The sequence below is a fragment of the Schistocerca serialis genome, chromosome 9 (genome assembly GCF_023864345.2).
Source record: "Schistocerca serialis cubense isolate TAMUIC-IGC-003099 chromosome 9, iqSchSeri2.2, whole genome shotgun sequence".
NCBI classification, from domain to species: Eukaryota; Metazoa; Arthropoda; class Insecta; order Orthoptera; family Acrididae; genus Schistocerca; species Schistocerca serialis.
This window is the reverse complement of record NC_064646.1, coordinates 58,533,986-58,560,519: the sequence shown is the minus strand read 5'-3', so window position 1 is coordinate 58,560,519 and position 26,534 is coordinate 58,533,986. Positions and strand designations below refer to the sequence as shown.

At 42.8% G+C, this 26,534-nt stretch overlaps 1 protein-coding gene across 1 annotated transcript in view; it reads left to right on the top strand.

Moving 5' to 3' along the window:
- LOC126419773 (retinol-binding protein pinta-like) overlaps positions 1-2,502 on the top strand; it is a 101,623-nt gene extending 99,121 nt beyond the window's left edge. Inside the window, exon 6 of the mRNA XM_050086946.1 lies at positions 2,261-2,502. Coding sequence (XP_049942903.1) covers positions 2,261-2,412 — 152 coding nt within the window. The 3' untranslated portion in view covers positions 2,413-2,502. The remainder of the gene's footprint in view (positions 1-2,260) is intronic.
- Positions 2,503-26,534: the final 24,032 nt, after the last annotated feature.

Genomic DNA, 26,534 nt, shown 5'->3' with positions numbered 1-26,534 from the left:
CAGTTCACCAAATATATGCTTGGACACTTGCGCTATCAAACAATACTCTATATCGAAATAAATCGGCGCGATAAAAAATTCTCAAACGACTACATGGGCCACCCTCAAGTGGGGCTCGCTCGCCACCCACCCTCCAAAACGACTGACCAACGACTGACTTCTGACCAAGATGGCCGGTCGCTTATATAAGCTCGGATGTCCACCCCACCCCCCCCCCCCTCCGCCCGGTTATTTAAGTACCAATCTCACCAGTTAAGGTTACAAATTTTGATACATACATCCCTGGACAGAAATAAGTACACCATCGGAACCGCGCTAAAAAGTACATCTCACCAACTACTTTACATTAATTTTTAGGATTATTCCATCGCCCGTAAATCAAATTTTAGTTTCTGCAAAAATTCGCCACTTAGCACAAATTTGTTTGTTGACATCTTTGCTGCAAAGTTTTAACAAAGAACTGCATATAGCACCGTTTTTAGATGTAATATATAGCGAACCATACATTTCGCTGCTTATAATCTTCATATCTATAATAATTAATTAATTATGGGCGATAAATGTTAATAATAATTTGCAAACAACGAAAACTATTGCAACTTAAGTGTACAGTATAACTTCACTAGTTTAAAATACGTGTGATGCCACCCAAAATATTATATAGTGCCGTTCTTTATGTCATGATTTTTCTATTGAATTTTATAAACAGTTTTCCCTCAAACTTTGTTTATTGCTCTTTACGGTTTTAATTATTTATGAATCTTAACATATGGCTACGGCACTCGATCCGCTATGACGAAACGTTTTTAATGAGTGCTCGCTCATCCCTGTAAGTTGTTATCTACTATTTTTATTAATCTTTCAGTATTCGTGATATCAACCGATTTTGAGGTTACTATAACTTTTGCGTCTCTTGACTTGAAATAAAGATCGATCTTTCAGAAGGTGCATATTGCTGACCACAATCCACTGCTGCATCTCTCTTCACCGTAAGTTACATAGTTTTCGCGTATTGCGCGAAAAACCAAACAATACCCTAAGCTGCGGGCCATGTGGCGACGGAGGCGTCCCACCGACCGTTGCAAATCTCGCGCGGGCGCCTTACCAACAATTAATTTTATATGATCATTCCACTTCAAATCGTTCCGCACGCATACTCCCAGATATTTCACAGAAGTAACCGCTACCAGTGTTTGTTCCGCTATCATATAGTCATACAATAAAGGATCCTTCTTTCTATGTATTCGCAATACATTACATTTGTCTCTGTTAAGGGTCAGTTGCCACTCCCTGCACCAAGTGCCTATCCGCTGCAGATCTTCCTGCATTTCGCTGCAATTTTCTAATGCTGCAATGTCTCTGTATACTACAGCATCATCCGCGAAAAGCCGCATGGAACTTCCGACACTTACTGCTAGGTCATTTATATACATTGTGAAAAGCAATGGTCCCATAACACTCCCCTGTGGCACGCCAGAGGTTACTTTAACGTCTGTAGACGTCTTTCAATAATGCTCGATCTCATAGGGCACTGATGGCTGATGTTTTTTTGGAAATGGAAGATATTGCACTCATGGCGTGGTCTGCTCGCTCTCCCGATTTGAATCAAATGGAGCATGTCTGGGATGCACTAGGGAGAGGCGTTGCGTCATGTCAGCAACCACTAACCGCTCTCAAAGACTTGTGAGCAACTCTGCGGGAAGAATGTGCGTTATTGCTTCAACATGAGATTGATGACCTCATTCACAGCGTGTCCCGTCTTCGTCAGGCCAGTATTGGTGCAAGAGGTGGTCACACCTCATACTGACCACCTTAACCGGTTGTCAGAATGAGTTTGCAAATCCATTAAGATGGGAAAAAGCAAGAACATTTTTTGTCTACCATTATGCTTGTTGCAGTTGACTACGTTCTGTACTCTTTACATTGTGTCTACTTTGCTATCACTGTTTGTACTGTTTTGCGGCAAATAAACAGAACCTTGCAAACTTTCCTTTTCTTGCTTTAATTTTAGACACCAGTGTAGTTGCCCAGATACTTTTGATCAGATAGTGCATGTTAAAGATTTTTCAATCGTTAAAATTATCTGTAGCTGTTCATTATTCTTTATTAATCTCGATGCGTTTCGGAGGCCTATATGGATCATCAAATACAAGAATTTTATCTAACGGCTATCTGAGTCTAGGAAGTCACAAAGTACTGAGAGTTTTATTTTTAACACTTATGATAAGTGCGGCCCTCGTCTCTGTGCCTGATGTTGCAGCCCCATGGCGTAAGCAGCTGGAAAGCTTCGCTGAGTACCTGAAGGAGGACGAGAAGTACGGCACGGACGAGTCCAAGAGGATGGGGAAGCCCAAGACACGCAGCGACCTGTTCGGCGTCGAGGGATCCTTCCGCCAGCTGGTCGTGGACTGATGGGCAACAAACCTACCTCTTCCCGAGAGTGTCCATATGCACATCTTTCATGTTCTGTTCTCAATCGCTTTGAATCAATAACACTGTCATCTCTGTGAGGAACTGATGTGTATATGTAAATCATTTGTAAAATAGGTATAAAATAAAAGACTGCTCTATGAGCCAAAACATGTTTACGTTTGCAGCGACTTGAAGGAGCTGCGCCTCTGACACTTCCACACTTCTGTTGCCCAATACCTCCCTCCGCCTCCTACTCACAATTTTACTCACCTCCCATCTGCCTTTCCAACTCAGCCACTAGCAATGAATGCCGCACTCAGAGGCTCGCTCGATACGCTAACTGCGTCTGCGTGCAAAGACCGCGGCTTTCACACGTCTTTAAAGCCAAGACGAAGAGAAACAGGTAAGTACGCATTCTCTGAATCACTGTTTTGCACATAGACACTCCAGATATAAAGTATTTTTACTGTCAGATCCTTAAAATGTTCTCCTCATGAAATACGCTGCCGGACATTAAAACTGCAAAACCGTAGAGGCGACCGTTTCCAACATCAGATGATCATTCTGGCGTGAAGTACACTACAGGCCACGGCACGCCAGTGATACGCATTTCTGCACAACCACACAAACTACGAGCAGATAAATATAACTAAAACTAAGTTTACACAGTGGATTTCTCATTCAGAAATTCCATTTGAATGTTGGTTTTAGAAAGGATAACATTTTCCACCTGCGGTGTAATTACATTTGTGTAGTTACCACAGTCGCGATATCGACTTACGGTACCAGTTTCCATGGGTAACTTTAAGGACCTAAATCGCCTAAAAAACAATACGGCTAGGAAAAATTCGGCATGAAAAAATTTATAAAAACAGGTTGTTTTTTTAATTGTAGCTCTTCCTATCCCACGAAGTCCGTCAGTGTACCGATTCATTTGCGTCAGTGTCCGCGTGTCATTCATTTTTAAATATTCTGTTCGCGTAATATGAATTCTTTTATTGTTATTTCATCACACTTGCACCATGGGGGCTGAGTCAATATGACAGCGGTACAAAAATTCCGCTGGTCAGTCAAAAGCTTTAAAAACAACTACTAGTATGATTAGATTTCAGCTGCATAATGGTTTAATGGTAATGAAAATCAGCGCTAGACCGGGACTCGAATCCTGATCCCCAGCTTATCGTCTCAACCACTTAGTCTACCGAAGCAAGCCTCCAGAACCGACCCAAACCTCCATAAGTTACCGCGTGTGTAAGTCCTAGAGACGTGCTTGGCTAGATCAAGTAGTTAAGGCGATCGCTCGCAATAAGCGCGAAATCACAGATTGTCATTGTCACTAACCCATTGTGCAGCTGAAGTTTCAGCGTATTCGCAATTGCGAATACATTTAATTCATTCATACAGCTGTCGTTCCCCACAGTGTCTGCTCCTTCATTCACTACTGGCCATTAAAATTGCTACACCAAGAAGAAATGCTGATGATAAACGGATATCCATTGAACAGATATATTATACTAGAACTGGATTGTGATTACATTTTCACGCAATTTGGGTGCATAGATCCTGAGAAATCAGTACCCTGAACAACCACCTCTGGCCGTAATAACGGCCTTGATACGCCTGGGCATTGAGTCGAAAAGAGTTTGGATGGCGTGTACAGGTACAGCTGCCCATGCAGCTTCAACACGATGCCACAGTTCATCAAGAGTAGTGACCGGCGTATTGTGATGAGCCAGTTGCTCGGCCACCATTGACCAGACGTTTTCAATTGGTGAAAGATCTGGAGAATGTGCTGGTCAGAGCGCCAGTCGAACGTTTTCTGTATCCAGAAAGGCCCGTACAGGACATGCGACATGCGGGCGTGCATTATCCTGCTGAAATGTAGGGTTTCGCAGGGATCGAATGAAGGGTAGAGCCACGGGTCGTAACGCATCTGAAATGTAACGTCTACTGTTCAAAAGTGCCGTCAATGCGGGTGATACGCCAGTATTGCGATGACGAATACACGCTTCCAATGTGCGTTCACCGCGACTTCGCCAAACACGGATGCGACCATCATGATGCTGTAAACAGAATCTGGATTCATCCGAAAAAATGACGTTTTGCCATTCGTGCACCCAGGTTCGTCGTTGAGTACACACCATCGCAGGCGCTCCTGTCTGTGATGCAGCGTCAAGGGTAACAGCAGCCATGGTCTAAGAGCTGGTAGTCCAAGCTGCTGCAAACGTCGTCGAACTGTTCGTGCAGATGGTTGTTGTCTTGCAAACGTCCCCATCTGTTGACTCAGGAATCGAGACGTGGCTGCACGATCCGTTACAGCCATGCGGATAAGATGCCTGTCATATGGACTGCTAGTGATACGAGGCCGTTGGGATCCTGCACGGCGTTCCGTATTACCCTCCTGAACCCACCGATTCCATATTCTGCTAAGAGTCATTGGATCTCGACCAACGCGAGCAGCAATGTCACGATACGATAAACCGCAATCGCGATAGGCTACAATTCGACCTTTATCAAAGTCGGAAACGTGATGGTACGCATTTCTCCTCCGTACACGAGGCATCACAACAACGTTTCACTCGGCAACGCCGGTCAACTGCTGTTTGTGTATGAGAAATCGGTTGGAAACTTACCTCATGTCAGCACGTTGTAGGTGTCGCCACCGTCGCCAACCGAATGCTCTGAAAAGCTAATCATTTGCATATCACAGCATCTTCTTCCTGTCGGTTAAATTTCGCGTCTGTAATACGTCATCTTCGTGCTGTAGCAATTCTAATGGCTAGTAGTGTACATGCATTCACCTCCAGACATTGCATATTTCATCGTACAACACAGACACTGCATACATAATTTCATACTAAGACAAGGTCGCGACAAAGATAGTTAATATCTCTCCCTTTGTAGGAATAACAGCAATTGTGCAAGTACAGGACGTAGGCACTCGGTGACGTACGGAGGCTTGGGTCACTCCTGGAGGCGTGATCGGGTAGCCTAAATGGTTAAGTCGACCGCTCGCGATCAGCAGGAAACTGGGTTCCACTCCCGGTCTGGCACAGATTTTCATTGTCACTAGGCAATGTGCAGCTGAAATCTAATCGTATTCGCAATTGTGAGTACATTTAATTCATTCCATTCGGCTGTCGTTCGCCGCAGTGTCTGTCTCTTCAGACATACATGCATGTCTGATGGACTTTACATTGTACATCGTATAATACAGACACTGCATACACTACGGAGTAAATACGGGAAAAAGCTGAAAATGTTACAGGTGTTTTTTAAATCTATAAAAGGATTAATTTTGTAGGCATGTACATAAAATTGATACTTGACATTCTTTGTTGTTTAAATTAAAAACGAAGGACTAAAAAAGATAAAAAGTATTTAAAACTCATTGACCAAGTGATGACATTCTTTTGAAAAATAGCACTGCGTTTTCAGTAAAAGGTGGACCTGCAGTGAAAAAAATAACATAGTTATCTTTTGGGTAGCATCTACCGAGACGAAGGCAGCTGTTGTTGGTATCAATAGTGGGAAAACAGAAAGAGTGGATGCAGGGTCATGGTATCGAGAAAGGATGACGAAAGTGGAGAGAGAAGGGATAGGGAGGATCCCTGAAATATTATGGGATAAGTGGGTAAGAGCTATAGTTACAGTTGGTCGGACGAATGAAACCGCAGCTTCACCTCACGCATTGCCCGACAGGGTACAATTTTCTTCTCTTGACAGAGTAATGCTTCCGTCTTTATTGAGATACTCGGCTATTCAGAACTAGTACTTAATGAACTGACTTCCCGTAATACATTAAGCGCCAATTCTGAATGATCGCTTACCTCAAAAAAAGACGGAAGTGTATGTCATTTTCTCGGAGAGGGAGTAGGTTGAATCTGTGTTGGAAGAGGAATTACTGTAGAGAGTGTGGAGATCTAGGGACGGTGGGATGTGTTGTTGTCGGTGCGGAACAATTCCAGGATTAATAATAGCAAGGGCAACAATGGGGATATTGGAATCTAGTTCACAGATAGTGTAGGATACTTGGAGGTGTTCGACGTGAGGTGAGGACGCTGGAATTTGATGAGATGGTAGAACATTCACGTGAGGGAAATCTAGTGCATGAGGAAAGTCAGACGGAGTGCGTGATTTACAAGAATTTGGTTGGGGTGATCGAACTTTATTGAAGCGAATGTGCATGCTACGTGGAGAGGCTAGAGAAGATCAACGTTTTGTAAGTGTGGATTGTAGTGGACGGTTGCAGACCTCATGTTCGGTCGGTTAGCACTTTCGGTAGCTTTCGTGTACTGGGGGCTTTCTGTTGGATAGTTAGTGGATGAGGTTTACATGTTAGCTGCCGATCTAGAGTCAGACCAAGATATTTTAGTGAATTAGTTACCTGGACATTTCGGTTATAAATGGTGATGTAAGAGACATGGGTACAGAAACTACACGTGGCTCGTACTATAATTATTTCCTTTGTATTGCAGGGATTTATATTCAGGAACCACTGGTGACATCAGGAGGAAAACGACAAGATAGAGTTGGAGCACCGTAGGGATTTCTGAAGTATTGGGTTGGGGGTCAGGAATGCAGTTCCATCAGCGTACTGAAGGAGGTTGGGTTGGGCTGAGGCGTTGGTAGTTTTGACATATCAGCAGTGTACAGGATGCAGCACACATTCAGCAGGATAGAAGAATCAGGAATTGTTTTGTTTTAATAATGACGAAGGATGAATGTTTGGAAAGGAACACATTAGGCGAACATAGTGAACTAGGAGTATATATGTCTGTTGTAGTGTATATGTCTGGAATTAGGAAAGGAGACACTGTCTTAGGCTTCTTCAGGGGCGAGGGGTTCGAAAGTTACAGATTTCCTGTTGCTATGTTGATGGCATGGGAGATTATGAGGCACAGGAGTTCGTATTCAGAGGAGAAGTTGATACGGAAGACACACCCGTTGACAGGAAGGGGTAAGTGTTAGTACAGGCCTTTATGGCTGTGTTGCGAGAGGACGGATTCGAGGACTTTGCTAAACACCGAGATGGGGCTGATGGGTCGGTAGGAGGAAATATTGCCAGGGGTTTGTTTGATTTCAGGAAAAGTAGGATTTGAGAGATTCTCTGCAGTTCAGGTTAGTTGCCTGTGCAATGGTTACTAAGAACGGATTAGGACATTGTTTCAGGTGCCTTTATGTAATGCAGATAATATTGTTGCGTTTTTTATGCAATACTTTTTTATTTCTTACGCTGTGACGGGTGTGTTCAACTCTGTCTGTGGTTGATTACCCTTTTTGAGGAAGCTGGGAGCAAGCGGAGAACAACGGTGTCTCTGCGATACTGGACTTGTAACACCTATTTTCGATCTATTTTCTATCTGTATCGATATTTATATATGAATTTCAGTGCTGCATATGTAGCGTATTGTGTTTGTCATCGAAATTCTTTGACTATGTAGACATACACTATGTGACCAGAAGTATCCGGACACCTGGCTGAAAATGACTTAAAAGTTCGTCGCACCCTCCATCGGTAATGCTGGAATTCAATATGGTATTGGTCTACCCCTAGCCTTGATGACAGCTTCCACTCTCGCAGGCATACGTTCAATCAGGATCCGGAAGGTTTCTTGGGAAATGGCAGCCCATTCTTCACGGAGTGCTGCACTGAGGAGAGGTGTCGGTGTCGGTTGGTGTGGCCTGGCATGAAGTCGGCGTCCCAAAACATCCCAAAGGTGTTCTATAGGATTCACGTCAGGACTCTGTGCAGGCCAGTCCATTACAGGGATGTTATTGTCGCGTAACCACTCAGCCACAGGCCGTGCATTATGAACAGGTGCTCGATCGTGATGAAAGATGCAATTGCTCCTCTACAGTGGAAAGCAAGAAGGTGCTTAAACCATCAATGTAGGCCTCTGCTGTGATAGTGCAAGGCAAAACAACAAGGGGAGCAAGCCCCCTCCATGAAAAACACGACCACACCATAACACAGAGGAGATAGAGAAGATCCAAAGAAGAGCGGCGCGTTTCGTCACAGGGTTATTTGGTAAGCGTGATAGCGTTACGGAGATGTTTAGCAAACTCAAGTGGCAGACTCTGCAAGAGAGGCGCTCTGCATCGCGGTGTAGCTTGCTGTCCAGGTTTCGAGAGGGTGCGATTCTGGATGAGGTATCGAATATATTGCTTCCCCCTACTTATAGCTCCCGAGGAGATCACGAATGTAAAATTGGCGCAACACACGCTGGCAAATGACGTTCACAGGGCATTGGCCATACTCACACGCTGCCATCGGATGGCTAAATTGTGCACCGTGACTCGTCTCTCCACACAACGTTTTTCCACTGTTGAGTCGTCCAATGTTTACGCTCCGTACACCAAGCGAGGCGTCGTTTGGCATTTAGCGGCGTGATGTGTGGCTTATGGGCTGCCGCTCGACCGTGAAATCCAAGTTTTCTCACCTTCCGCCTTACCGCCATAGTACTTGCAGTGGATCCTGATACAGTTTTGAATTCCTCTGTGATGGTCTGGATAGATGTCTGCCTATTACACATTACGAACGTCTTCAACTGTCGGCTGTCTGTCAGTCAATAAAAGACGTCGTCCTCTACGCTTTTGTGCTGGTACGTGTCCCTTTACGTTTTCACTTCACTATTATATCGGAAACAGTGATCTAGGGATGTTTAGGAATGTGGAAATCTCGCGTACAGACGTATGAGACAAGTGACACCCAACCACCTGACCACGTTCGAAGTCCGTGAGTTCCGTGGAGCGCCACATTCTGCTCTCTCACGATGTCTAATGACTACTGAGGTGGCTGATATGGAGTACTTGGCAGTAGGTGGCAGCACAATGCTCCTAATATGATAACGTATGTTTTTGGGAGTGTCCGGATAGTTTTGATCACAGAGTCTATTTCAGTTATGTGAACTTTTTGAACGATGCTGTTTAAAAGTGCTTGTGGATTTAAATAATTACTGAAATGATTGTTATATAATGTACCGTAAATGACTTGGTCCATAGTTAGGGAACGTCTGGTTGAATGTAAAAGATGTGGGGAAGCCCTGCAGGTACGGAGTGGAAAAGGTGTGGTTGGCGCACAAGTAGCAATTCGTCCTTTGTGACAGGTAAGGAGTCTGATTTGAGCAGTGCTGTGGTCAACATATCGATAACAGCAACGGATCATTGTGATCGCATTCATGCAGTTTTGAGGCCAGAGGAGCTGGGCCTCGGATGCTACATTTGGTGATATTATTACCATGGCATGGGTTTTGACCCTCTAAAAATATAATTTCGACGCCAAGAAGATGTGTAACAGGGCGAGACCAACAGTACTGCCATGACTGCATCGCCACCATGTTAACAGCCACTGCAAATTACGCCACCAGTACCACCAGCCTTCCACTAAATTGTTTATATTTGATACTCTGTAAATGGACCAGGTATTTGTGAAATTTGGTTGATTCTAATAATAATCGTGGTGTTGCTAAAAACTCTATCTTACATCCGTGTTTATCCCAAATCAGAAACCTGGATAGGAATCCTGTCCTAGTGAATTCAATTACGAGTATCCTACGTTATTATGGAAAGACTTATTCTGCAACTGTAAAAATAGTTGTGCTTGCTTTCTAATGTGTTTAAAGTGCAGTTTTGTAGCTTGAGAAATACTCCACTTCCAGTGCATTTTAAAATCAATCTGCAATCATTTTCTTAAATAATTTGTCTTACTTGAAACTATTCCTGAAAATAGTTAAATTGTAAATTAATAGAACAATAATATTGATCTCAAGTGAAAAAGGTTATTAATTGTATTTATGCACTTTGAGCAGAATTACAAAGTTTCATCAGAGTTCATTTCATGAGAAAGTGTTTGAACTTGAATTTAATGTTGTGTTAACATTTGCACAGCCGACTATATTTTGAGTAAGTTAAAAGACTGCTTATCAAACTACATTTGTTATTTAAAGGATTCTTAATCAATAATTATTGATGGGAATCCTTACCATTTCTCATACATACTAGTGCAGTTTCGTTAAAGAACGTGGGTTCTTCAAATCATGAAAGTTTAAGGGCTCTCATGAGCTAGACTAGTTAGTTAATGAAGCAAAGCAAAGGCTCCTTCAGAGCCAGTGTGGTTAGATCTGCGTTCTGTTTAACTTCTTCAGACTGAGCTTAAGAAAGGAATAATTACTGTGTTACCTATTCAATTGATAGTTGGTTAATGCACAGGCATAGAGACCCTGTATTAAGCAATGATGTTACAGAGTGAGATCATTAACAGACCCCCTGATTTAAGTCATAATCATTTCATGCTCTTCCTTGTTTAGTATTGCTATTAGTTTCATGTGTGTTTGTGATTGGTTCTATAAACTGCTGCATCTAGTTCATTTACGGTACGTATTTTTGAGGGGCATATGTTACTGTTTGCTATCTCATGGGCCATTTGTTTGACTTCCAAGTACATTTATCTGCAAGGTTACGTTGCTGTGTTGTAGTGTTAACATATATAAAGAAAGAGTTAGTGTGTGTGTGTCATGGAAGGTTAGATTAGCCTTAGCACTGCCTTCTGCTTTATTATATTGCTTGACACAAGAATGCCTAATTAGGCTGGCGACCGATTTTAATACATAATATTATAACTTGCTTTTGTGCAGGGAGAACGTCTGTTCCTGACTCACTTGTTTACTGTTGTTTATAATTTGCTAAAGTGTTTCGGAAACAAATTGCAGTCTGATTGTTCTGTTCCCAATCGCTTTTCCCATGGCCACAACTTTCTCAAAAATTCCTCGCAAAGGTTTAACATTAGTATCGATTGCCGTTTAAGGTGGTCGATGATACCACTGCAGACTGTAGTGAATAGCGAGTAATGAAACTGAAAATCATCAGGAATTGTAAAGTCGGAGGGGTAGGATGCAAAGTAATAAGTTTTGCTAAGAGCGTCAGGTATTGATTGTAGTGAGGATGTGGATAATGAGAAACGAAATTGCTGCCTTTCAGTCGGTGGAGAGCCAATGATTGGAGGTGTAATGTGACAGGACTACCCATAATGTAAAAAATAACGTAGCGCTTCATTAACACATGAACCTTTTTTTCACACTGCGTGTGAATGCGTGAATTCACTTACCGTCTTGTAAAAACATTACTTACTATAATAACTGACATCAAATCAATGTCATCTGTCAACATAATTTACAGCTTGCAGCCACCGGTTATGATACTTAACGACTAAACTTCACATGTTTCCTTTGCCACACCAAATCAAGTGTTGTGACATGTTTTTGGGAGCAGCTTCAGCGGTAGACTTGAAGACATGAACATAAATGACGTCCTTCTCGTATCATAAGACTTTGTTTTACAGAATTCTTATTTTCAGCTGTTAAATGACACACGAACCCAAAAAGGTTGAATGAAAAAACATGTTGAAATTATATACAATATTCACAGTATATAAATATTTTCTGCAGAATTTACCACTGTGTACGGGACACAAAACAGCCATTGTTATTAAGTAATATCTTTGTTCTTACGACTTACAAGAAAGCGATATATACGATAATATTTCAACATTCCCAATGAAGTTTTGAAATAGAGTGTATCTGGTCTCCTTTCCTCCCTCATTAGTGGTATCATAGCTTCGTTGACAAATAACTTGAAGAAATACAAATAGTTACTGTTATACAGTTTTATTGATGCCAAGACGGGTTTCGAGTTTTGCCGCATCTACAATCTCCATTGTATTTTTAATACTGCAGATGCCACATGCAAAATTATTCATTTAGCTACCACATACCCAGTGTCTTATAATTGCATCTTATTTACACTTAGGTTCTGCTACCTTTGGTCTGTAACTTCTAGTTCCTTGTATCGGTTTTATGTACATGCCACATACTTTTAGATTCTCTGTTGTACTGGTGCATCACAGTATTTGACATCTTGCCCACATTTGTGTGTTATCATCGAATTATATATGGAAATACTTCAGAAGATAGTTGTGTATGGGTTTAGTATTAGTGATCTACAAAATTGCTACGAACCTATGTATGACAGAGAAAAGAAAAAAATGAAGCTCAGGTTGTTAACAATACATTGATTAATATACCATGCGTGTAAAGGATGACTTTTTCTTATTCACATTTGTCGCACAAATAAACACTAACAGGAAAATATTCACTGTCCGACACTGTCACACTAATTTCAAACAATATGACTGTCTTCGGCTAGTATTACCGATAACATTGTTTCCACAGCAGTGGGATTGCAACGCTGAATATATTTTGTGGTATGTGGAAGTCCGATGCCGGCCTAAACCGGTTATTTCGTTTTGAAATTAGTGTGAATGTTTCGGACAGTAAATTAGTTTCAAAAAAGTCACTAGTTTCCAACTCGACTGGAATGTAGTTCTTTGCAAAACACTAACATGCAAGATTAATGATATGAAAGTGAAAAAAATTAGCAAGTACCTATGTTGAAGAGAAACTTTAGATGGTTACCTAATTAGTCAAACAGTGACTGTTTGGTAACGTTAATACGACGATAAATAACTTGACACGAATGATACAAAAGTAATACGGCTTGGTTTCCGTAAAGGCTAGATCATATCAAGGACAGTATTTTGAGGTTTACCTGTGCTAGCAGTGTAATGACGGTTTGGAGAGTACAGAAAGCACAGTAATCTACTGGCAGTAACACGTAATGACTAGTAGCACACTTTATATACAGTTAATGGACGGAGATATTTGAATCACATTCAGGAATCAATAAAACAAGAAGTAAAATGACCTACTTTATTGACAGTTACTAGACTGTCACCCTGGACAGTGGAATACAAAGATGCCGCAAATTTTTGTTATTTTTATTGTTTGTAACTCGGAGAAAGTTATTATACACGGCAAAGTCGAGGGAAACATTGCAAGGAAGGCCAGCTAGACGATCTATGGACCAGGTAAAGGTGGACACGAACATGGGAACAGCTACTCCGAGACCATGGAAAATGGCTGAAAGGCTGTTAACGGGGTCGTCTGATGCATCAGCAACATACAAGTATGAAAGACGGAGTATTGATGATAATTCTTTCATTTACTGTTGTTTATTATTATGTCTTGATAAGGCTATACTTGACGCACCCGACATAAACTTAGTAGTAATAAAGATATATATCACGCGAACTGAAGATGGGTTAAAACCTAAACGCATCACGTATTCTATGAGCTTTGCATCGTACTGAATAAAATACTTGGACTAATAAATTTTTTATCGAGCGAGCAGTAGAATAGAATCACTGAAAACGTATTTCATATCTGACAACGCTGTGCAATGCCGTGCCGATCATTCAGAATGTGTGTTGAACTGAATAAAAGAACTGAGATATAGAGCAGTCAGAAAGACGAAACGAATATCTTTGCAGCACCTGAAGTTTTATTTAGCTTATTTAAGAGATTGTCGTGGGGAACTTTCGGGTACTTTTATTAAACCATTATTAAACACAGACCCCGAATTGTTGTGCGAAGTTATCGGCTGAATCCCTTGCTTCTTTCATCTTCCACCTTCTATCGATAGGTGAAGGTGTCTGCGCCTTCCATCTCGAGCAACACCGTTTGCAGTTCTATCTGGCAGGTTGCAGAAACGGCAGGCGCTCTCCGTTGTGAATGGAATGCTGCCTAAATACAGAATTACGTTTCATGTTCACTGCGCACTTGCAGCACACGCTTTTGTGATATAGTTGTTAACAAAGGAGTAGTCACAAACGTTGATATAACTACAGCTACTGGCTCCTATTTTTCTGCTGTATATCCTCAAGTTGCACATTTTACTTTACCTTTTTTGTCGAAACTGTGATGGTAATTTGAATGTCAACAATTTATAACCAGTAATAAGTTCTTTATGCCGAAGCGTCTTCTTCTATTTCACGATAATGAACGAGAAGCCCTTCTTCGCATGTTTACGATGTCCTCTGTCAATCCTTCCTGGTAAGGATCCCATGCCACTCAGAAAAGAACTGACAAGCATAAAGTAGGAACTATCTGTCTGTCGCGTGTAAGTATTCTTTCTAATACACTGAGTTGATAAAAATCACTAGATACCTCATAACATCGTGTTGGACCGCTTGTTGACCTGAGTAGTGCAACAACTGGACGTGAAAGTCGTAGGAAGTCTTCTGCACAAATATTGAGCGATGCCATGCCACCCATAATTGTGGAAGTGTTACCGGTGAACGATTTTTTGCACGAACCGACCTCTCGCTTATGTTCCATATATGTTCGATGGAATTCACGTCGGGTGATGTGGGTGGCCAAGTCATCCGCTCGAATCGTTCAGAATGTTCTTCAAACCAGTTGCGAACAGTTGAGGTCCGGTGACCTGTTTGGGAATATGAAGTCCACGAAGGGCTGCAAATGGTCTCCAAGTAGCCGAACAGAACCATTTCCAGTCAATGATTCGTTCCGTTGGACCAGACGACCCAGTCCATTCCTTGCAAACATAGCCCACACCATTATGGAGCCACCACAAGCTTGCACAATGCTTTGTTGACAACTTGGTTCAAAGGCTTTGTGGGAACTGCGCTTCACTCGAACCCTACCATCAGTTCTTATCAGCTGAAACAGGTACTCACCTGAACAGGCCACTGTTCTCCGGTCACCTAGGGTCCAACCGATGTGGTCACGAGCCCAGAACGATGACGTGTTGTTAGAAAAGGCACTCGCCAATTAACGGCAAATTCCGCCGCACTGTCCTAACGAAAACGTCATCGTACGTCCCACATTGACTTCTGCCGTTATTTAATGCATTATTGGTTGCCTGTTACCAGTGAAAACTCTACGCAAAGCAGCGCGGGGTAGCCGCGCGGTTTGTTGCGCCTTGTCACGGCTCGCGCTGCTCCCCCCGTCGGAGGTTCGAGTTTTCCCTTGGGCATGGGTGTGTGTGTGACGTCCTTAGCGTAAATTAAATTAAGTTAGATTAAGCAGTGCGTAAGCTTAGGGACCGATGACCTCAGCAGTTTGGTCCCATAAGACCTTGCCACAAATTCCCAAATTCTCTACGCAAACGCCGCTGCTTTCGGCTGTTAATTTAAGGCCGTCCGCCACTGGTTCGTCCGTGGTGAGAGGTAGTAATTGAAATTTAGTATTGTCGACACATTCTTCACACTGTGCAGCTTGGAATATCGAATTCTCTAACGATTTTCCATATGTCTAACCACTTCGCGTTCGAAGTCTGTTAATTACCGTCGTTCGGCCACAATCACGTCGGAAACCTTTTCATATATATCATCTGAGTACAAATGAAGGGCTTAGTTCAATATTGGTACAAGTCCAGTTTTGTTCATTCTGAGATACAGAGTCCTAAAGTTAAATGAGCGCTAAAATATCTGCAATTGAAATACCAGAAATATTGAAGTATATATGAATATTTCTGGTATCTCAACTGCAGATATTTCAGCGCTCATTTAACTAGGACTCTGTATCTCAGAATGAACAAAAATGGACTTGTACCACTATTGAACTAAGCCCTTCAAATGACAGCTCCGCCAATGCACTACCCTTATATGGATGACTTTTGTCACCTCAGTCTAAAATGCAGTCTTTTATTCGTCTTCCGCACATTTTCAGTCGGGTCACTGTTCGTGACAGTAATCCAGTTGAAACCGATAAGCGTCATATTTGTTTGGTTTATAGAGTAATCGATATTTAATGTATATTTTATAGTACAGTTGTGGCCTACCTGGCACTTATTCTTGTTCACGATCAATTACCACTTTTATATCATACATTTTCGCGTGCTGTGGAACCTTGAAAACTCTTCAGTGAAAATTGGACATTCTGCACACAACGAACCGTCTGAAAGGGAAAATCCTACTGACCTGGGATTGGTGAGGAGCGCAATAAACACATATGCTCGGGAGCACTCACCTTCAACCGTGGCGTCGCTCTGAGAATCAGTAGACAGTTCCTCCAACTCATTTACCTGTTCTGCTTTCAATGGCGGGGTAATCTTGAAGTGCGCTTCCTCTTACCGCAATACGGTCAAAAGTTAAAGCTGACAGCTCAGTTGAAGAGGAATGGACATCTCTAAGAAGGACAGTCACGGAAGTTGCAGAGAAAAAGTACGTACAAGGACGGAAATTGCTAAGGAACCATGGGTAGCAGGGGAAATGCTTCAGTTGATAGACGAAAGGAGGTGGTACAAAATGGCTCAGGGAAAGACAGAAATACAGTAAGAAGCGCATGGAAGGCAAGCCTAAGTGGCTGCAAAAAAGATGTGTAGAAGAGAAAAACGACGTGACCGTTAGGAGGACTGACACACCGTGTATAGAAGTTAGTAGAATCACTGATGAAATTAAAGGGAAGAATGCAATGGCAATGGCAATTACGCAGAGGAAAGAGCGGTAAGTGGAAAGAGTACAATGAACACCTCTGTGAAGGGTAGGAGTTACGTGATGACGTCGTACAAGAAGAAACTGCAATCGGGCAGACATAAAGGATTCAGCACTAGCCGTAATTTAAATCAGATTTTGAAGACTTGTGATTAAATCAGGCACAAGGAATCGATAGGGAATTTCTAAAATCACTAGGGGAAGGGGCAACCAAATGACTGGAAGGGGCAACCAAATGACTGCTCAGGAGTGAAGAATCTAGAGACTGGCGACCGTCAGACTTTAGTAAAAAAAGTCAGACACACAATTCCTAAGACAACGAGTCCAGGTAAGTGTGAGAATTGTCGCACAATCAGCTTAACAGCTCACGCAGCCAAGTTAGTAACAAGAATAATATAGAGAAGAATGAAAAAGAAAACTGGCGATCTGTTAGGTGTCTATTGGTTAGGCTTCAGGAAAGGTAAAGGCAGCTGTGAGGCATTTCTGACGTTAAATTTAATAATGGAAACAGGACTGAGGAAAAATATATACACGCTCATACCGTTTGTCGACCCAGAAACGGCGCTATATATATATATATATATATATATATATATATATATATATATATATATATATATATAGCGCCGTTTCTGGGTCGACAAACGGTATGAGCGTGTATATATTTTTCCTCAGTCCTGTTTCCATTATTAAAGTGAAGTATTCCACCAGCTACGTCCGTTTTTTCTAAATTCTAATTTCCTTGTCCTGTTCCAGACCTCACGCCAGCCTGCGTGAGCTAAAACGCGTGCCTTTCGGCTTCCTCTAGCAACACGGTGTTGGCTCTCCTGCCAACCACAACATATATATATATATATATATATATATATATATATATATATATATATATATATATGTTGTGGTTGGCAGGAGAGCCAACACCGTGTTGCTAGAGGAAGCCGAAAGGCACGCGTTTTAGCTCACGCAGGCTGGCGTGAGGTCTGGAACAGGACAAGGAAATTAGAATTTAGAAAAAACGGACGTAGCTGGTGGAATACTTCACTTTAATCCATTAATGGTGAACGTCGCTCTTGACGGTACATGATTCACAGTATCAATAGTAACTGGTAATGGCGCCTTGCTAGGTCGTAGTAAATGACGTAGCTGAAGGCTATGCTAACTATCGTCTCGACAAATGAGAGCGTATTTTGTCAGTGAACCATCGCTAGCAAAATCGGCTGTACAACTGGGGCGAGTGCTAGGAAGTGGGGCGCTCGGTCTGCAATCACTGATAGTTGCGACACGCGGGTCCGACGTATACTAACGGACCGCGGCCGATTTAAAGGCTACCACCTAGCAAGTGTGGTGTCTGGCGGTGACACCACAATATATATATTGTGTAAGAAGTTCGAAAGTACTGTATGAGAAAGTAGGAGTAAGTTATAGTAAAAGACAGTCAACATGCAATATGTACAAGAACCAAGAGGGAAAAACAAATTATTGAAGAGCAGGGGCGAAGTCATCGGATGAACAATGGTGTTTACGCACATCGAAGAGGCAATAACGGTAATAATGGGAAGATTGAAGAGTGGGATTAAAATTCAAGGTGAAAAGGATACCAAGGACATCATATCATTGCTATCCTAAGTGCAAGTGAAGAATTACGAGATCTGTTGACTGAAATGCAGTCTCATGAGTACAGAATATAGGCTGAGAGTAAACCGAAGAAAGACGAAAATAATGAGAAATAGCAGAAACGAGTATAGCGAGAAGATTGACATCAAAACTGGTGAATTCTGATGCCTTGGAAGCAGGGCGAAGCAAGGACATAAAAAGCAGACTATCACAGGCAAAAGAGGGCATTTCTGGCTTACAGCGTGTATAGGCCTTAATCTGAAGAAGAAATTTCTGAGACTTTACTTTTGGAACACAGATTTTATGCTAGTGTATCATGTACAGTGACAAAACTGGAACAGAACAGAATCGAAGCGTCTGAGATGTTGTGTTACAGACCAATGTTGAACATTAGCTGGATTGATAAGGAATTAGGAGGTTCTCCGCTGAATCGACAAGGAAAGGAACGTATGGAAAAACTGGCAAGAAGAGTGGGCAGGATGATAAGACATCCAGTCGAACGAATTCTTGGGATCTGCATGGGATATGGAAGGGGTGGTGCTATTTTACCACTAAAAATGTTTTGATGCTATTTACCAAAACATTTTATTTCACGTTTAACTATTGGAAATTTGTGGTAAGGACTATGGGACCGAACTGCTAAGGTCATCGCTCTCTAGGCTTACACACTAATTAAATTAACTTAAACTAACTTACGCTAAGGACAATACACACATCCATCCCCGAGGGAGGACTCGAACATCCGACGGGGTGAACCGCACAAACTGTGACAAGATGCCCCTGACCGCACGGTTACCCCGCGCGGCAATTATTAATTTACTGAAAATTCTTACCGGTAATTACCCTTAGCAATAGAGGAAGGAAAACACCGTAGTCCTAAGTGTCAACTGGGTGATATCACCTTTTCTGATTCACTTCGTACACGGCTTCACTGTTATCTCGGAACACAACTATTGTCAGGTTGGAACCTCACATTGGCTCTATCGAGATTAAAGGAAAATCGAACTATTCAGCACCTTCTAGTTTTCTAAATATGACTCTGCAGGTACTGTTTGAGTTTTTGCACATGATTTCACACAAATATTTAGATTTTTGCTAAATAATACCTCATTTAAGAGTCCTGTGAATCTGCTGGTCGCCGGCCGTTGTGGCCGAGCGGTTCTAGCCGCTACAGTCTGGAACCGAGCTACCGCTACGGTCGCGGGTTCGAATCCTGCCTCGGGCGTGGATGTGTATGATGTCCTTAGGTTAGTTAGGTTTAAGTAGTTCTAAATTCTAGGGGACTAATGACCTCCGATGTTAAGTCCCATAGTACTCAGAGCCATTTGAATCTGCTGGTCGTGGTTGTCTGTTACACTGCGTTGTTTTGTTCATTGACGTGTGCTTCTCTAGTCTATAGGTTCTACAACTTTCTAAAATCGATTGCACAATGTAAATGGAGAGCTGTATGGGTTAATGACTTTTGTGGCTGGTAGAAGAGATTCAATCCTCTATTTTAACATTATTTCATTCAGTTCCATTCGAGGTGTGGTACTTCTGCATCTACATAAAACCGCGCAACCCACCATACGATGCATGGCGGAGATAATGTTGTACCAGGGCTAATCACTTGATTCCCCTTTACAATCGTAGATGGAGAGAGGGAGAAATGATTGTCTTCATGCTTTCATAGGAACCCTCGTATTTCTCATCTTGTTTTCGCGCTTCTTTCGATAGGTGTAAGTTGGTGGCGGCAGCAGTGTCGCACTGCATTGTGTCGCAAATACCGGTTATCTGAACTTCCTCAATTGCGTTTCGCGAAACGAACGTCTTCTTCGGCTCAAGATTTCACGCAGCATTTCCGTAACAACACGTTGTGATGGAAACTATCAGTAACAAGTCTAGTACCACCCCTCTGTAGCGCTTCGATGTCTTCCTTTAATACGTCCTGTTAAAGATAGAAAACACTCGAGCAGTGTTCCAGAATGGTCACACATGTGTTGTGTATTCAGTCTCTTTTGTAGATTAGGTACACTTGCTAAGATTCTCCCAATAAACTGAAGTCGACCTTTTGTCTTCCTCACAAACGGGCTTCGCGTTCCATTTGGAACGTTACGTCTCGGTATTTGATCGACACGACTATTTCAGGAAACAGTTTATCAGACCAACAAGAGAAGCAAACAGACGGCAACATCGTAAAACCAAAAAATTATTAACTCGGGAATACATTTGTCAAGGTAACATACACTACTGGCCATTAAAATTGCTACACCAAGAAGAAATGCAGATGATAAACGGGTTTTCATTGGACAAATATATTATACTAGAACTGAAATGTGATTACATTTTCACGCAATTTGGGTGCATAGATCCTCAGAAATCAGTACCCAGAACAACCACCTCTGGCCGTAATAACGGCCTCGATACGCCTGGGCATTGAGTCAAAAAGAGCTTGGATGGCGTGTACAGGTACAGATGCCCATTCGGCTTCAACACGATACCACAGTTCATTAAGAGTAGTTACTGGCGTATTGTGACGAGCCAGTTTCTCGGCCACCATTGACCAGACGTTTTCACTTGGTGAGAATGTGCTGGCCAGGGCAGCAGTCGTACATTTACTGTATCCAGAAAGGCCTGTACAGGACGTGCAACATGCGGTCGTGCATTATCTTGCTGAAATGTGGGGTATCGCAGGGATCGAATGAAGGGTAGAGGCACGGGTCGTAACACATCTGAAATGTAACGTCCACTGTTCAAAGTGCCGTCAATGCGAACAAGAGGTGACCGAGACGTATAACCGATGACACCCCATACCATCACGCCGGGTGACACGCCACTATGGTGATGACGAATACACGCTTCCAATGTGCGTTCACCGCGATGTCGCCAAACACGGATGCGACCATCATGATGCTGTAAGCAGAACCTGGATTCATCCGAAAAAGTGACGTTTTGCCATTCGTGCACCCAGGTTGAGTACACCATCGCAGGAGCTCCTGTCCGTGATGCAGCGTCAAGGGTAACCGCAGCCAGCGTCTACGAGCTGATAGTCCATGCTACTGCAAACGTCGTCGATCTGTTGGTGCAGATGGTTGTTGTCTTGCAAACGTCCCCATCTGTTGACTCAGGGATCGGGACGTGGCTGCACGATCCGTTACAGCCATGCGGATAAGATGCCTGTCATCTCGACTGCTAGCGATACGAGGCCGTTGGGATCCAGCACGGTGTTCCGTATTACCCTCCTGAACCCACCGATTCCATATTCTGCTAACAGTCATTGGATCTCGACCAAAGCGAGCAGCAGTGTCACGATACGATGAACCGCAATCGCGATAGGCTACAATCCGACCTTTATCAAAGTCGGAAACGTGATGGTACGCATTTCTCCTAGTTACACGAGGCATCACAACAACGTTTCACTAGGCAACGCCGGTCAACTGCTGTTTGTGTATGAGAAATCGGTTGGAAACTTTCCTCATGTCAGCACGTTGTAGGTGTCGCCACCGGTGCCAACCTTGTGTGAATGCTCTGAAAAGCTAATCATTTGCATATCACAGCATCTTCTTCCTGTCGGTTAAATTTCGCGTTTGTAATACGTCATCTTCGTGGTGTAGCAATTTTAATGGCCAGTAGTGTATTTAAGTGATTAACGTAGCAAGATAACAGGTTAACGTAAGCGCGAGATAAACCATTGCAAATATAAATGCTGGTAGATTAGCAACCGATGTAACCGCCAGAATGTTGATTGAAAGCATGCAGCCGTGCACGCATTGTGTTGTACAGGTGCTGGGTGTCAGTTTGTGGGATGGAGTTCCATGCGTATTGCAGCTGGTCCGCCAGTACAGGGACGGTTAATGCGGTACATGGAGTTGTCGTCCGGTGATGTCCCATAGGTACTCGATTGCAGACAAATATGGCGATTGCGCAGGCCAAGGAAACATGTCGACAGTCTGTAGAGCATGTTGAATTATAACAGCGATATGTGGGCGAGCGTTATCCTATTGGAAAATACCACCTGGAATGCTGTTCATTAACGGTAGCATAAAAGATCGAATCATGACGCTGATGACCTGTTTTGCAGTCAGGGTGTGTGGGTTAAACACGAGATTGCTCCTGGTGGCTCTGAGCACTATGGGACTCAACTGCTGAGGTCATAAGTCCCCTAGAACTTAGAACTACTTAAACCTAACTAACCTAAGGACAACACACACATCCATGGCCGAGGCAGGATTCGAACCTGCGACCGTAGCGGTCACGCGGTTCCAGACTGTAGCGCCAGAACCGCTCGGCCACCAGCGGCCGGCTTGCTCCTGGTGTCATATGAAACCGTACCCCAGACCATAACGCCATACAGTCCAGGATCCTTTGTTGTATGATTATATGATAGCGGAATAAATACTGGTAGCAGTTACTTCTGTAAAATATCTGGGAGTATGCCTACGGAACGATTTGAAGTGGAATGATCATATAAAATTAATTGTTGGTAAGGCGGGTACCAGGTTGAGATTCATTGGGAGAGTACTTAGAAAATGTAGTCCATCAACAAAGGAGGTGGCTTACAAAACACTCGTTCAACCTACACTGGAGTATTGCTCATCAGTGTGGGATCCCTACCAGGTCGGGTTGACAGAGGAGATAGAGAACATCCGAAGAAGAGCGGCGCGTTTCGTCACAGTGTTATTTGGTAACCGTGATACCGTTACGGAGATGTTTAGCAAAGTCAAGTGGCAGACACTGCAAGAGAGGCGCTCTGCATCGCGGTGTAGCTTGCTGTCCAGGTTTCGAGAGGGTGCGTTTCTGGATGAGGTATCGAATATATTGCTTCCCCCTACTTATACCTCCCGAGGAGATCACGAATGTAAAATTGAGCACGCACGGAGGCTTTCCGGCAGTCGTTCTTCCCGCGAACCATACGCGACTGGAACAGGAAAGCGAGGTAATGACAGTGGCACCTAAAGTGCCCTCCGCCACACACCGTTGGGTGGCTTGTAGAGTATAAATGTAGATGTAGGTGGAGATGTAGATGTATCTAGCACGCAGACAAGTCGGGCACGGGTCCTCAGCTGGACTCCTTGTAACCAACATTCGGCCATCATTGGCACCGAGACAGAACCAGCTTTCATCAGAAAACGCAACAGACCTCCACCCTGCTCTCCAATAATCTCACGCTTGATACCACTGATGTCGCAAATATCGGTGGTTTGTGGTCAGTGGAATACAAACTACAAGGCAACTGCTCTTGAAGTAACCGATATGTAACAGTTCGTTCTGTCACTGTGGTGCCAACTGCTGCTCAGATTGCTGCTGCAGATGCTGTACGATGCGCCAGAGCCATAAGCCGAACACGATGGTGTTTCTTCTCTGTAGTGCCACATGGCCGTCCGGAGCCCATTCATTATCGTGACCACCGCCGCCAGCATTCATATACAGTGGCTACATCCCTGCCAAGTCTTTTTACAGTATCGCAGAAGGAACAGCCACCTCCTCGTAGCCCTATTGCAACACCTCGTTCAAACTCCATGAGGTGTTGATAGTGGCATCTTTGCCGCCTTAAAGGCGTTCTCGACTAACATCAACTCACCACGTCAGATGTCAATGGCAACTACGGCTGAACACCGTTACTGCTTGTATTTAGTGCCAACCTCATCTGCATCCTCATAGTGACGCTACTAATGTCACTCTTATGATGCGGCTGGCGTGAAATTTGAATAGACATCATATTTTAGATGTAGAAACACGTCTACCAATTCTCGTTTATGTCCTTCTTGGTGTTGCGACTTTTTCCCGTCATTGTGTTTGTGCTAACACATACGGCAAATTGTCGCCATCTGAACAGAATTGCACTGCATGTAGAAGAATTCTGTATGTAGGCAGCACACAAGCCTCAAATAGCGGAACTAAAGCACTTAAAGAATTTTAAATGCTGAATTGTTGAAATGCATTCATGTAACACCTTAAGCTGCTGTTTAATTAACTGACCAGTTTAGGTCCAAGATCCTTATCCTGCATCTATTGTACACACATCTTGGTACATGAAAATTACAGATGAAATAGAGTTTTGAAAATTGTAGTAAAAATACAAACAATACTTACAATTTCTTCTTAACAGCGAGAGTTATATATATACATGAAGAAACACAATGTCAAAAGTGTAGTATTTCTAAATAATATTTGGTCACGTAGAAGAAAATGTATAGTGTGTCAGTTACAAAATAAAACGGCAACGTTTCACGAGCAACCATTAGCGTAAAACATCGCTAACTTGTAAATAATGCCGTATATTTAGTTCTAATCAAATAACCCTATGACTGGTATTACCTTAGTAATGAGATATCACGAAAATTCGCAAAATATCTGTAGAAACAGCTTCTACAATGGAGGGATGTGGACTAACTTGATTGGCGAAAGTATTCCCAACCAAAACAATACAGTCATTTTATTGAACGTAGTTTAACTCTAATTTCAAAAGAATTAGGTCGTCAAGCGAGACTGTGCTGTTCAAGAGCCACGACTATCAGTGGAAATATAATTTTATCTCTGTGTATGCTGCAAAAGGACTCCCAGCCAAGTAAGTGACACCAGGTACTGTAGAGTAAGAAAGTCACGGAAGTTTCGTGATATACCGTCGTGCTGTGTACTTGTAGAACAACAAGAGCGTTGTGCAGCGTTAGTAAAAATGGTTCAAATGGCTCTGAGCACTATGGGACATAACATCTGAGGTCACCAGTCCCCTAGACTTAGAACTACTTAAATCTAACTAACCTAAGGACAGCACACACATCCATGCCCGAGGTAGGATTCGAACCTGCGACCGTAGCAGCAGCGCGGTTCCGGAGTGAAGCGCCTAGAACCGCTCTGCCATAGCGGTCGGCACAGCGTTAGTAGCACATCATTAACTTCCACAAACCTGACTAGAGATAAATCTACCTGGTATCCGTTACAAGACAGGATGTCAGTTGCCGGATGCCCATGAAGCAATTACAGAAATTAGTAATGATGGAAAATTAATATTTACGTAACCAATTCTTGGGAAGTAGCCGGCAGCATAGATATAAAACGAGTATCAATTGAAGGAGCAACTGAATAGTTTGAATCTCTTGGGCAGACAGCCTGACCTCACGTACATTGCAAAATTTAAACAGCTAGTAATTGGTCTGGGTAGTAATTTTGTGCCTTTTTTGGGAGAACGGATAACCATTCAAAAGCTAAAAGTTCCTTTTTGATGACAGTAAACAATACCGCACGCGATTTCAGTGCATTTACAGGAAGTTCTTCGGGTGGTGTAGGTCAAGAAATCATCAACTACTAAACAGTGCCGGTGTTGTGAAACTACACTCAGTACCTTCCGCCAGTCAATTAAGATGTTTTTTGAGGCGATGTCCACTTTGCTTTTCCAAAACAGTGCAACCACAGACTTCATGTCTCACGGAAGTTCAGTACAATAAGTGTGAACATGTTCTCTAAATAGTAAAGCGAAATGTAAAAATCTTTAATACCATATGTTTGATATTTTCACACTGGGAATTTGCAGCAGAGTCATTAGTAACAGGTATATTTTCTTTTACAATTGGTCTGACATTTTCTTCAATGTCAGTTCTCTTATTGGTGCTGGTGGCATTCCAATTCTAAATACACTGTTAAGTCTGCCGTCTGAGCGACACTGTATGAAGCTTTACACTTGCTGTTAGTCGACTTTACTTAAATAGTAAATTTCGAAGTGAGAAACAGAACGATTTCTTTCCAGGCTATGCATGTTTAAGGGTACGGGTCAGCGGATGGACGGGCCAATGCCGAAGGCAGATAGGCAGCTGAGCGGGTGTTATTCTGGAAGAAAGAAATCACCAGAACTTGAGACGAGGAGGTCGGCATTTCACTTTGAATAAGCGATTGTTATTCGCTTTCCACATGTAGAGGGTGACGTCACTGATAGTAACAGTAAACCAGAAGGAAACAAAAGAGAATGTCATAAGGAGTGACAGTTACCAGAGATATCATAACAAAGGAGTTTATTCAATGCAGTCAGTAAAAGAGTCGCATCTCCATTGGCAAAAGATTCCGGATTAGTCACCCAATCAGATCTCTGGAAGGGTTCTCCCAAGGCAGCGGTGGCCACGAGATAAATATTGGATAAATAACGAAAGAGTAATATTGCACCAGTCAGAGGGTGAAGTCCCAAAAT